Source organism: Rhinatrema bivittatum, chromosome 8 (assembly GCF_901001135.1).
Source record: "Rhinatrema bivittatum chromosome 8, aRhiBiv1.1, whole genome shotgun sequence".
In the NCBI taxonomy this organism is placed as follows: domain Eukaryota; kingdom Metazoa; phylum Chordata; class Amphibia; order Gymnophiona; family Rhinatrematidae; genus Rhinatrema; species Rhinatrema bivittatum.
Genome location: NC_042622.1, coordinates 233,571,720 through 233,586,118, shown reverse-complemented (window position 1 = coordinate 233,586,118; position 14,399 = coordinate 233,571,720). Strand labels below are relative to the sequence as shown.

Sequence of the window (14,399 nt, the reverse complement as noted above, 5' to 3'; positions counted from 1 at the left end):
AATGAGCTCGCATCATTTTTTCAACAGAAGATCTCGAATACGCTCGCCCTCCTCCCTTCTATTACTACATCTCTCACTTCAGGCGAGAATCCTCACTCCCTCACGAGAGCCAAGCTTGACAACTTCGAATCAATCTCCACCAGGGAGATTGAATCCCTCCTAAAAAGACAGAAACCATCTAGCCACCCAGATAATATCCCGTCGAAACTCTTGCTTCTTATCCCAAACACGATTTCTGGACCTCTGACAAGTATCATAAACTGCCTTCTAACTCAAGGGATTTACCCAGACAGACTAAAAACCGCTTCCCTCAAACCCCTCCTTAAGAAACACAATTTAGACCCCAACGAATTAGCCAATTTCCGACCCATCTCTAATCTCCCCTTCTTAGCCAAACTAACGGAGAAATTGGTAAACACCCAGCTTTCAGAGTATCTAGAAGATCACAATATCTTATACCCTTCACAATATGGTTTCCGCAAATCACGCAACACAGAAACCCTCATTTCACTTACAGACCATATTATTATGGGATTAGACAAAGGCCACTCCTTTATACTAGTCCTGCTAGACATCTTGGCGGCATTTGACACCGTCAACCATTCCATCCTCCTGGATCGCCTAACAGATATTGGTATCTCCGGATCAGCCCACAGTTGGTTCAAGTCCTTCCTCTGCAATAGAACCTTCAAAATAAAAATCAATAATAAAGAATCACCCTTGACAAAGTCCCCACTTGGTGTACCACAAGGATCCTCCTTATCTCCCACCCTTTTTAACATCTACCTCCTCCCCCTCTGCCAATTGCTAACCGATCTTAATCTAATTCACTACCTGTACGCAGACGACGTGCAGATTCTGATCCCTATCACAGAATCTATCTCAAAAGCTCTCACCCACTGGAATAACTGCCTTCTATCTATCACCAGCCTTCTCAACAGCTTAAACTTGGTCCTCAATGCCTCGAAGACAGAGCTCCTCCTCATCTCTTCAAACCAAGATAACATCCTTCCACCGTCCCCCCACAACACCCATATCACCCATAAAGCATGTAAGAGACCTCGGGGTAATTCTTGACAATCGCCTAAACCTAAAGAAAATGGTCAACACCACAACCAAAGACTGCTTCTACAGACTCCAGGTTCTAAAACGACTCAAACCACTCCTATTTTTCTATGACTTCAGGACAGTTCTTCAAGCTTTGCTGTTTGCCAAAATTGACTACTGCAGCGCCCTCCTCCTAGGCCTCCCCAAATCTACCACCAAGCCACTGCAGATGATACAGAACGCAGCAGCGAGATTGCTGACCAACACTAACCGTGGAGAACACATCTCACCCATCCTCAGAAACCTACATTGGTTACCAGTGAATTTCAGAATCCTGCACAAATCAATCACCCTAATACACAAATCCATCCACAATCAACTTCAACTCGACCTCGAAATCCCCTTCAAACTACATTCCTCCAACAGACCAACTAGAGAAATTCACAAAGGAACCCTGCAATTTCCCCCAACTAATGCCACATGCCTCACCTCGACCAAAGACCGAGCGTTCTCGATAGCAGGCCCATCTATCTGGAATGACATCCCCTCAGACCTCAGATTGGAACCCTGCCTCTTAACATTTAGAAAAAAACTCAAGACGTGGCTCTTCCGCCAAGCCTTCTCTGACCCCCCAGATACACACTAGTTTGCCCTTATTCTGTACCTAAATGATGGTCTTATTCTCTGCCTGAACGATGGACTCTGGTACTTCTAAGCACATTATGCTTTAACCTGTCTTCTCTATTGTATTATATTTATAATTACTGCCTGCTTTAACCTCTCTTTCCAGCTGATTAAGCTTCCAAGTTCTTACTCCTTGTTGAATGTAACTTTGCCTCTTCCACTTCATTTGTTTATTTACTTTATTTATTTTTATTTATTTATTTATTTAATATTTCTATACCGGACTTCACGAATAGAATTCACATCAGGCCGGTTTACATGGAACTTACGGGATAAACAAGTGTAACCAAACAAGAAGGCTGAAGAAGCAAAGTTACATAAAACAAGGGCATTGAACTTGGGGGCTAAAGTAGCCAGGAAGAAAGGTAGAGCGAAATTAGCAACAAATAAATAATATACAACGGGTTATGAGATTAGTAATTATCTCATTTCTTAGGCTGAGTCCGAATTGTCATTTTGACTAGGGGAAGGCTTGGAGGAAAAGCCAAGTCTTCAGTTGTCTTCGAAAGGTGTGAAGGCAAGGTTCCAGCCTTAGGTCAGTCGGAAGTCTGTTCCAGAGGACCGGGCCTGCTGTGGAGAAGGAACGTTCTTTGGTGGTTTTTAGACGGGAGTATTTTGAAGGTGGGACTTGAAGGGTTCCTTTATAAGCTTCTCTGATGGGTCTTTCGGACGAGTGGTGTTTGAGAGGGTTCTGAAGGTCTAGTGTGAGCTGTTGGTGGATAGATTTGTGGATTATAGTGAGAGCTTTATATAGAATTCTATATTTTATTGGCAGCCAATGTAGGTTTCGAAGGATGGGGGTAATGTGAGCACGGCGGTTGGTATTGGTTAGGATTCTGGCTGCTGCGTTCTGGAGCATTTGTATAGGTTTTTGTGGCTGTGAAATGGGGAGCCCCAGGAGTAATGCATTGCAGTAGTCTGTTTTCGAAAATAATGTAGATTGAAGGATGGTTCTAAAGTCCTGAAAGTGGAAAAGGGGTTTGATTCTTTTTAAAACTTGAAGCTTATAGAAACAGTCCTTGGTGATATTATTAATTGATTTCTTTAGATTCAGATGATTGTCTAGTATAATTCCTAAATCTCTAGTTTGAGAGATCTGTGGGTCCAGAGCTGTACTGTCGGTGTTGGTCGAGTGTTCAGGGGAGATAAGAAGGATTTCCGTCTTGGATGCGTTTAGAACCAGGTTCAGGCTAGAGAGGAGGCTTTTTATGGACTTCAGGCAATTTTCCCAGTAGTCAAGCGTTTTTGGCAGAGAATCTTTTATGGGGATCAATATCTGCACATCATCTGCATAGAGGTAATGTGTTAGTTTTAGGTTTGTGAGCAGATGGCAGAGGGGCAGTAAGTAGATATTGAAGAGGGTCGGGGATAGAGAAGAGCCTTGTGGGACGCCTAGCGTTGCTTTATAAGTTGGTGATTCTCTGTTGTTGACTCTAACCTTGTAGCTTCTATTTTTGAGGAAAGAGTTGAACCATCTGAGGGCGAGTCCAGCAATTCCAATGTCAGATAAACGGTTTAGAAGAATGGCATGGTTTACCGTATCGAAGGCTGCTGAGATATCTAGGAGGACCAGTAGGTATGAAAGCCCTTTGTCAAGACCCAGAAGGATGTGGTCTGATAGGGAGATGAGGAGGGTTTCTGTGCTGGAGGATTTCCGGAAACCGTACTGTGAGGGGTATAGTATTTTATGTTCCTCGAGGTAGTCAGAGAGTTGTGTGTTCACAATTTTCTCTGTGAGCTTTGCTAGAAACGGAAGGTTGGATAAAGGTCTGTAATTGGAGAGTTCTTTTGTATCCAGGTTGTGTTTCTTCAAGAGGGGTTTGAGAGATGCAGATTTTAGTTCATCTGGGTAGTTTCCTTGAGTTAGGGAACAGTTTATGAAGTTAGTCAGTGCTCTAGAGATGGTGCTGGGGATGAGGAGCAGAAGTTTAGTAGGGATATGGTCCGTCGGATGGCTGGATGGTTTCATTTTTTTAAGGGTTGATTCTATCTCCAAGGTGGTTGTAGGTTCGAAGGAGTCGAAGGTGGCTCTGGGATGATGGGTTGGATTGGAGTCTAGAGATGGGGTCATTGGGTTCGTGAGAAGAAGTGCCAGTGTGTTTGTGATTTTATCTTGGAAGAAGCGTGCTAGTTCATTGGCTTTTGATTGAGCCTGTTCATCTGGGATAGTAGGGGCAGAAGGTTTTGTGAGTTGGGATACGAAGGAAAACAGGGCCCTGGCATCGTATTGTATATCGTGGATTCTGCTTGCATAGAATTTTTTTTTTGTCTGTAGAATAGAGATCTTGTAGAAATGAAGGGTACGTTTGTACTCAGAGTTGTGGAGTTGGGGTTGTTACGCCATAAGCCTTCTTTATGTCTGAGGTCAAGCTTCATCAGTTTAAGTTCCGGAGAGAACCAAGGTTGTTTCTTTTTTTGTGACCAATTGATGGTTTTCGTCATTTTAGGACAGAGTTTGTTGGCTATTGATTCCGTGATGTTGCTCCAAGAGAGAAGGGCCGCATTGGGGTTGGAGATATCCATATTAGGAAGATCTTTAGTTAGATGTTCGCTAAGAGTGTCGGAGGGACATACTTTCCGGAAGTGGATGGTAGATTGAGGTTGAGATTCAATAGGATTTACTTTGGTGGAAAGAGTAGTTGATATCAGGGAGTGGTCTGACCAGGGTACAGGGGTGCAGTCTGGAGAATTATAGTAAGACAGGTTAGAATTAATGAATATGAGATCAAGCGTGTGTCCTGCTTTGTGGGTTGGTTTATTGATGATTTGTTCAAAACCCATGGCTCTGAGAGTTGAGAGTAAGGATTCAACATTAGGAGAGAGAGGTGAGGCATCAACATGAAGATTGAAATCCCCCAATATCATAGCCGGAGAGTCTGTGTTGATGTATTTGGCGATAGTTTCTATGAGAAGGGAGGCTTCGGTGTCGAGTATACCTGGTGGAGCGTAAACCAAAAGAATTTGGATATGTTTTGACTTGAACAGACCTAATTCCAGTTTTTTTTGTGGGGGTCTTGACTGGTTGCTGTGTAAGATAGAATTCTTTCTTGGCGGCTAGTAGAAGCCCTCCTCCTTTTTTTTTGAGTCTTGGGATTGAGAAGAAGTCGTAGAGGTGTATCGGTAGTTGGTTTATCAGGGGAGTGTCAGAGCTTTTTAACCAGGTTTCTGTGATGGCACAGATGTCTGGTTTGGAATCTAGTAGGTAGTCATTGAGGATGTGGGTTTTCTTAGTGAGGGATTGGGCGTTAAAGAGTGTCAGAGAAAATAAAGTGAGTCCTAATAGCTGGGTGAGAGGTGAAATCATGATGGGGATGAGTGATCTCTTAGTGTGGCTTAAGGGACGTTGTAGTAGTCTCAAGTTGTGAGAGTAGTGATGATGAATGACGGGGATGGGGTAGGTTAGCATATTGGCTCCGCAGGTGAAGTAGGAAATGAGGTAATTGTGAGGGGGAGTTGAAGATATTGGTTTTTGGTACTCCTGTATTGTGATGTTCTTAGCTAAGGTTGTTGGTGCTTGGATGAGCGAGCTAGAAAATTTTTTATTTTTATTTTTTTTTTTTAAATGTATAAGGGTTATTAGGGGTAGTTGATGAAAGTTCGTTTGTTTGTCTGTCTGATGTGATTGAGTGTGGTTAGAGTTGGAGGTCCGTTGAGTGCTGGTCTGTGAGTCCGAAGGGTGCTGGTCTGTCTGTGTGTCCATTGAGTGCTGGTCTGTGAGTCCGTTGAGTGCTGGTCTGTGAGTCCGTTGAGTGCTGGTCTGTGAGTCCGAATGGTGCTGGTCTGTGAGTCCGAATGGTGCTGGTCTGTGAGTCCGAATGGTGCTGGTCTGTGAGTCCGTTGAGTGCTGGTCTGTGAGTCCGAATGGTGCTGTTGTGTGAGTCAGTTGAGTGCTGGTCTGTGAGTCAGTTGAGTGCTGGTCTGTGAGTCAGTTGAGTCCGATGAGTGCTGTCTGTGGGGTGAGTCCGTTGAAAGATTCTGCTAGATGTAGCTCAGTTAGGAAAGTCCTAGCTGAATGGTGTCCGTTGGGTGGTGTCCTAGCTGAGTGAGTCCGTTGAGTGCTGGTCTGTGAGTCCGTTGAGTCCGATGAGTGCTGGCTGTGGGGTGAGTCCGTTGAAAGATTCTGCTAGATGTAGCTCAGTTAGGAGAAAGGAGCGATGCAGAATGCAAGTGGAGTGGTTGAATGAATGATGGTGGGTAGGTGGGTGGCTACGTCTGGAGGTAGGACTGAGCTGCCGGATGAAAAAACAAGTGGGTGCTTTGTTTGGAGTTGCGCGACGCCTAAGGCCGTCTCTGCCGTTTTAAAGGGCTCTGGGGGAGCCGAGGGGGACGTCGGGGTTTCCGGGGCGGGTTTACCAGTTTCCTTCCAGTCAGTTATTTTCTTTTCTCCTTTGTTTCCGTCCACCGTCCTCGCGAGAGTCTAGTTAGGTGTCCGCCTCCCCTGGCCCTGAAGGGCCGACGCCGACCGCGCTGGGAGGGCCGACCCTAGCCGAGGGTGGAGCGCAGGTTCGCGGTGCAGGGAAAATAGTGACCACGTAAGAATAGTGGAAGGTTAAAAGGAATATGGCCTGGCTTCGGGCTTCAGGGGCTGCACGAAGGGGCGCACAAAGGGGCGGGCCCCTTTGTTGTGCTCCTTCGGCGCGCGACGCCGGAAGGAGAGATGGTTTTAAATCCTCTCGGCGACGCCCGATGACGTCACCGCTGCGCCGTATGTTGTCGTGGGCTGCAGGGAGGCGAAGGTAAGTGTGGCCAGCGGAGCGGAGGGCCAGAGGGAGAAGCCTTGTGGTCGGCCTGGAGCCCGTTGGGGGGAAGGGTGCGATCGAGAGGCCTTACCCCGACGGGCTTGCAGCGCTGACCGCGCAGGCCCGATCCACCAGGTCCCCCGAGGTCTGCCGGCGAAAGAGAGAGCTGCCGGGAGGAGAGAGGATTTTAAATCCTCTCGGCGACGCCCGATGACGTCACCGCTGCACCGTATGTTGTCATGGGCTGCAGGGAGGTGAAGGTAAGTGTGGCCAGCGGAGCGGAGGGCCGGAGGGAGAAGCCTCGTGGTCGGCCTGGAGCCCGTTGGGGGGAAGGGTGCGATCGAGAGGCCTTACCCCGACGGGCTTGCAGCGCCGACCGCGCAGGCCCGATCCACCAGGTCCCCCGAGGTCTGCTGGCGAAAGAACTTTAGTTGTCGCTCCAGTTTTTACCCTTGTTCGATGTAAACCGATCCGATATGGTTATTACTATGAAGGTCGGTATAGAAATGTGTTAAATAAATAGAGGAAATATTGGAGAGGACTAGAAAATCTGAGCGAATCAATCAAAGGAAAAAAACCCCACAATCATATTAGCAGGATCGCAGAGTTTAAACATGACGTTATCTCTATTTGCAAACCACTAGTGTGTTATTTCTGGGTTTGAGCTTCCAAAAAAGTTCTAATTGGTCTCCTCTGGGTAACTTCTGTCTCACTCGAAAGTTCAAGAATTTCAGAAATATCCAACGGCGCAGATTGATTTCTCTTCTTGATCTGTAGCAGCAGCTTGTGGAAGATGGTAAATCTTTGTAATTACCGGTAATACTGATTCAGGAATTTTTAATATCTTTTGCATGTATGTTTTAAAGAATTCCATTGGAGATATCATATTTATCAATGGATTGTTTAGCACCCTTAAATTATGAACTCTTAAAGCATTCTCCAGACTTTCTAATCTTCTATTAACCGTCATTTCTGATTTTACCAAATTCTTAGAGATCTTTTCTGTTGCAATAATTATTTTAGCCATATCTTCTATTTTTTGATTATATGTTGGTATCAAACTAGTATTTACCAAAACTTGATTTTTTGTGTCCATTATTATTTGTGACAAAGAGGCCAGGGAAGACTCAATAGATTTTAATGCTCCACATATGTCTTCCATAGTAGTACATGACGAATTAGATCTTATACTCTCTGATTCAAGAACTTTTGGATTCTCTTTTCCCCAGCTCACACTTGTGCCCGTTCCCCTATCTTGTTCTGATGTTCTGGGGGTAGCTGTCGCCCTCTCTTCATAGGGGCTTTGCTCTTTCTCTTCCTTTTCCAATTCTCATGTCGTCAGAATTTCGGTGCCCCATTATCTCTCCAGGGGTCTCCCGATACTGCAACGCCTCCAAATTTCCCTGTATAATTACAGGAGAAGATGCTGCCGACTCCGCGAGCCGCTGCATTATCTGTCCTGGGGGAACGGGTCTGTTCGGTGCGCTGGAGCATAAAGTTGTATCAAGGGTCAGAGGGGAAAGGTTTCGCTCCTCTGCTCTCCCTTCAGTGACCGTGCCTCCCGGCGTATGTGTCGTGTCGCCTGTGAAATAACCCTTGATGCATGGCTGAAGGTAGTCTCTTGAGGGGTGAGCTTGTCGTTACAACTCTTAATTTCGCCTTCTGTTTTGTGTGCGGCATCTTAAGAATCGTAGAAATCCAATATAAGGAAAAATTGCCGCGAGAGGTTTTCACAGCGTCTTTACCCAGTTGCCATCTTGGGTCCTCCACATAACAGGGATTTCTTACTAGTACCCAAGTAGGGGAGTTTCTCCTTTATCATATCTTTGAGTTTTCTTTTTGGTTTTGTTTTTTAAACGAGTGTTTCAAGTTCACATTCCAAAATGCCTAGTTCCTGGGGAGAGCTGCAGTAATGCAGAGTAGTGAACCTCGCAATCCAGTCTATCCATTACCAGCAAGATTATCCCACATGATGTTATACGTAATGGAAAACCAATAGATATAAAGTTTGAATCCTGGAGTGTTCCTGAGGTTCATAAGAATTGCCTTAATGCATTTCTAAAGTAACAAAAGTCCATATTCCACTCTGTGAAACAAATATTCATAACCACCAGATTTTCTTTTAAAGTGAATATAATTTCTCCCAGCCAAGCAGGATGGTTGTCCTCACATATGGGTGACGTCACTGGACTGAGCCCTACCACGGAAAACTTTTCTGTCAAAGTTTCTAGAAAGCTTTGACTGGAACACTGAGTGCACTGAGCATGCCCAGCATGCCATGATCCCTGTGTCCACAGGGATCTTCAGTCTCTTTTTTTTCCGCGATGCAGTTTGCCTCGTGTTTAGGAGCTCTGAGATTTTTCTCACAACTTTTCCTCACGGAAACACTTGAAGTTTTACTTCACAAATTTTTACCTACACGGGCCTCCCTTCTTGGACATTTCATCAACACTCGGTGAGTACTATGCCCTGTTTTTCAGTCTGTTCCTGTCACCTCACTAACGGTTCCCCCGGGTTACCAACCGAATTGCGGCCTTCTCTCTCCCTATGTCTATCACCCTCAGTCAGCCCCACGATGGCTGCGATCCTCCACCGGGTTCATCGGGGCTAGAGAGATAGGGACATCCACAGTTCCCAGGGCTGCCGTCGATGCCATCAATGCTCTCATCAATTCCATCGATTCCCTAGATGCAATCGATGACCCCATCGATTCCGTCTGTGCCCTCGTTGATTCCACCGATGGCATGGATTCCGTCAATACCTCCGGTGCCACATCGATGCTTCCGTCGATGCCTTCGATGCCACCATCAATATCGTCTACTACCGAAGCACTTAAATCAATTCCCTCGACTAAACAAAATGCTCCATACTTCGGGTTCTAAACTACAGACCTGTGTAATCCTTGGGCGATAAACAGTGCCAGGAGCACTGAAGGCACGGTGACAGTCCGTCACCAATTGCCATCCGAGACAGCAAGGGCATCTTCCTCTACGCTGGAGAATGACCGGGCCGAGCACCATGGGAATCATAGTCACCAGCACAGTGACGGTCCACCACCGACGCTGTTCTGGACATCGGTTGCAGTTCCTCTGTGCTAGAGAATGACCGGGCTGAGCTCAGAGGGAAACAGCCAGCACAGACGTGGTTCCACATTCAGTGCTGGCACTGATACACCACAGGCATCAATGTCCATTGAGCCAATTGCGAAGCAGGTCTGGATACACTAGTCCTGTGCTCCTCTGCACCCGAGGCGCCAAGGTGTTCCCCACCGACACCGGTGCCGGGTACTGAGCCACCAAAAAATAATGTGGAAGCGCCAGTAACGCTTGGCCATACCAGCTTACAGGGTGGCGCCGGATGTTTACGTCCCTCAGGCTGTCCTCGATGCCTCCCAAAATCTACTAACACCGGAGCCATCGATATTCGCACTGTTGTGGCACTGCCTCGTTGCGACACCTACCAATGACAGCCTAAGTCATCGTCGCTGACTCGTCCTTCTGAGCCTCCACCACGAAGGGCGATGGGCACTCTAATCCCGCTTCAGCACCGATCCCATAGAGATCTGGTCACTAAAATGGACCAGATGTTTTCGGAAGGTTCTAGGTCGTGCCATCTTCCAGGAACCATATTGGTGTCATATATTGCTATTACCAGCTATATTTGACACAACACCAAGGGAAACCTCTCTGCCAGCAACTTGGGATTGCTTCAAGACGTCCTCCCGTTGCCAGCAACAGGACTCCGTAATCGATAATAGTCTGGCTTCCGGATCCTGATTATGGCCCGAAGTCCCAGATTCACTAGCTGATCTGCCATGCACAAGGTCCAGCAGACAGTTCCTCAATTGCAAGCCCACCTCGAGACCCGGCAACAGCTCTCTACATTTTCTTGCACAGCAGAGAGAGACGTGGGAAGGACTTCTACAGTTCACGCTTCCACGTGAGACCAACTGATATCCAGATCACACCAGCTCTGCTAGTCGGGCAGGCTCCTGGACTTTCAACCTTGCCAGACATGAGCGGACATCCCACTGAGAACCAGGGCTCGGAATACCGTTCCCCGGACACAACAAGGCGGGGGATTTTAATCCCGCTATTTCCTTCTTTCAACAGAAAGCAGGCAATCTCCGCCCATCCTGGACCTCAGAAACAAATTTCTTCAGAAGGGAAAGTTCAGAATGGTGTCTCTCGCCACCATGCTTCCCTTACTACAATAAGTGGGTTGCCTCTCTCGTTTGGTCTTTCTATGTGCTTCATAGTGAGTCAACAACATTTTCAATACCAATTTCTACCGTTCGCACTAGTTTCGACAACTTGTGTATTTCGCCAAATGCCTAGCAGTGACTGCTGCTTCTCTACAGAGAAAAAACAGCATTCATGCCCTTCCTTGCATGGACGACTGCCTAATAGGAATCAATCCAAGCAAGGAGCTCTAAATTCTCCAAGATTCATTATAAATCTTCTCAATTTGACTGGGATTTCTGATCAACTACCATAAATCCCATATGGAGTAGTTCTGGGCTCTACAGTCGCAACAGATTTCCTGCCCAACAACCGCGCAGACATCCCTTTAAATTCTCCACATCTCTGCGCGCATGCAACATAGCCTCAGCCCATCAATTCTTTCATTGCTGGGCCACAGGGTTTTCACTATCCACGTCACTCATATGACTAGACTAGCCATGAGTAAGATTCAATGGATTTTCATATTTCAGTGGCTCTAAGCTGTTCAACCGCTTTCATCCCTGATCCATGTTACCGATCCAGTATCAAATCCTCATGATCTTGGCCGCGGTCGCATTCAACTAGGGCTGGAGAGCTCGAATCCACATCCTCCCAACCCAAAATGCATCTACTCCGCTCCATGAAAAGTCTCAGATCAACATTTCCGGAGCTTTGAGCCATGCGTTATGCCTTAAAACACTGCCTCTCACCCAAACCTTTGTGTATACAGACAGCATAGTGGCAATGTGGTATTCCAACACACAAACACGCACAGGCTTTTATCTGCTCTGCCAGGAGGCCGTGCAGCTCTAGGCCTGGGCCCTTGCACACTCTATGCATCTATGGGCCACTTATCTAATAGGCATACCAAACGCACTAGCAGACCATCTCAATCGATGTCTCCATCCTCACAAATGGTCTCTGAATCCATGTGTAGCGAGCAAAATCTTCTAGCACTGAGGTCAACCAACCTTTGACCTCTGCGTCTGAATCGAACCACAGAGTGGACAGATTCTACTCCCTACACATGCATCGAAATGCGTTCCCATGGTCGCCTTTGCTCGCCCCTGCAACAAAGGCCTCCTATATGCGTCTCTTCCAATACCGCTCATACCCAAAACTCTCGTGATGCTACAGCAGGACAGGTTTCCAATGATTCTCATAACCACGTCCTGCCCTCGACAAGTATGCTCCCCATACTTCTCAACCTATCACTCCAGTAACCAATTTGCCTGCCCACAGGTCAGTCTCATAACACAGACTCACTGATATGCTCAGGTACTTGTAACTTCATAACAACCATTCCCACGTAAATCTTACCATTCAAAATGGGCAAGTTTTACCACAGGGGGGGGGGGCACAAAAAGGTATTAGCCCCTTTTTTCTGCACGACTCCATCTCTCTTAGGCTATATAGGATACCCCTTGGATTCTGGTCCCCAGACATCCTCCGCACGGATTCACCTCAGTTTCATTTCAGCATACCACCTGGGAGTAGGGGATGCCCGGTTAACGGCTCAACCCCTTATGAGTCGGCTTATCATGGGTTCTCTACAGATTAAGCCTCTTTTACGATCACTGGTTACGGAATGAGGCCTACATGTAGTGCTTACAAGACTCGTAAGTTCCTCGTTAGAGCCTTTGCATTCCTTTAAAATTCTGACATGGAAAATTCTGTCCCTTGTAGCCATCATTTCTGCTAAAAGGGTCAGTGAGTTGCAAGCCCTTGTTGCATACTCACTCGACCCTAGGTTCCTCCGTGACCGAGTGGTCCTCCGTACTCACCCTAATATTCTTCTTAAGGTAAACGCAGCCTCTCACCTTACTCAGAATATACTCTGCCCACTTTTTCCCAAGACCTCTCTCTCACCAGGGCGAGAGGGTTTTCCACACCTTGGACTGTAAGCGTGCACTTGCATTCTATCTAGACCACACTGCACTCCATAGGAAATACACCCAACTCTTTCCTTCTTTGACAAAGCCAAGCTGCGAGTTCCAGTGGGCAAACAAACTCTCTCCAACTGACTAACAGACTGTATCGAATTCTGCTATGAGGCAGCAGGCCTTCTTCTCTAGGGGTGAGTGCAGACACATTCTATAACAGCCCTGACTACATCGGTACCACACTATCGTTCAGTACCAGTTGCCGACATTTCCTAGGCTGCGTCATGTAGCTCTCTTCACACATTCGTAGCCCTCTACTGCTTAGATATGGAAGTCTGTCAAGACTCTGCCTTTGGCCAACCTGTCTTGAAAAGCTTTCTTCCACTACAATCCCCAACTCCTTCCACAACCACCTGCTGTGATTTCAGGCTGCCTCATTATTGCCAATAGCATCCCAATTATTGTGCCTCTGCACGAGTTGTCTGCTATTGGCCTGTTGTAATACGAGTCAGCCTGTAGCTTGCTAATCACCCATATGTGAGGATTACCATCCTGCTTGTCCTGGGAGAAAGCAGAGTTGCTTACCTGTGTTCTCCCAGGACAGCAGGATGTAGTCCTCATGAAAACCACCCGCCACCCCGTGGACTTGGGTCCGCTAACGTTTATTATTTTATTTTTTCGCTGGCACTTTTTGCTACAAACGAGACTGAAGGGAGACCCCTGTGGACACAGGGATCATGGCATGCTGGGCATGCTCAGTGCACTCAGTGTGCCAGTCAAAGCTTTCTAGAAACTTTGACAGAAAAGTTTTCTGTGGTAGGGCTCTGTCCAGTGACGTCACCCATATATGAGGACTACATCCTACTGTCCTGGGAAAACACCTGTTACAGGTAAGCAACTTTTTCTTCTTCTCTCCTAGCTTGTATATGAAACAGACACTTAGTTTAGCATCTCGCTATCAGGGAATCTCTTTGTCAATGCAACAGCACACCTCCATTTCTGAGTAGTTTTTCCATCCTGTGTGACCTTTTAGGTGTTGGAAAGCTTTAAAATCATGGACTACAGTCTGCTGCTTGGGGTGCATAACCTGGACCTGCAGGAACGGGAGCGACAGAATGAAGGCAACCAGAGCACGTCTGATGAGAAGCGACCTATTGGGCAGAAGGCCCTCTACTCCACTGCCATGGAATCTATCCAGGGAGGAGCTGCTCGAGGGGAATCCATAGACACTGATGACACGTAAGTGGAAAAATTTACCTTTGACAGAGTGCCCCATAAGAGACTCCTGAGAAAAATAAGTCGTGGGATAGGAGGCTGTTGTTGATTGCAAACTGTTAAAAGATAGGAAACAGAGTAGGAATAAATGGTCCGTTTTCTCAGTGGAGAAACATAAACTGAGTACTTCAGGGATCTGTACTGGGGCAGATGCTTTTTAATATATTTAGAAATGATCTGGAACAGGTAATGAGTGAGGTGATCAAATTTGAAGACAGAATTATTCTGAGTGGTGAAATCACAAGCAGATTGTGAGAAATTTATTTATTTATTTATTTCGGATTTTTATATACCGGCATTCTCAATACAAGTATCGAATCAGGTCGGTTTACATAGAACAAAACTGTCGCAATAAAGGCGTTACATTAAACAGCGTTTCTTGACATATGAGTAACATATAACATATAACATATCATATAAAATATAAATAAATAATACAAATTTTAAATATAACATAGACTATAATAATACTAATAACTCGTCAACAGGACGTGGATAAATACAAAGGATGTTTAAGGCCTGAGTATATATCTTGAATAATTAGAGGG

The 14,399-nt window shown here is 46.2% G+C and overlaps 1 protein-coding gene across 4 annotated transcripts in view; it reads left to right on the top strand.

The window, feature by feature from the left end:
* PIP5K1C (phosphatidylinositol-4-phosphate 5-kinase type 1 gamma) overlaps positions 1–14,399 on the top strand; it is a 368,099-nt gene that overhangs the window by 222,562 nt on the left and 131,138 nt on the right. For all 4 annotated transcript variants that reach the window (XM_029614097.1, XM_029614096.1, XM_029614095.1 and 1 more), the window contains one exon: positions 13,610–13,815. In XM_029614097.1, coding sequence (XP_029469957.1) covers positions 13,610–13,815 — 206 coding nt within the window. The remainder of the gene's footprint in view (positions 1–13,609; positions 13,816–14,399) is intronic.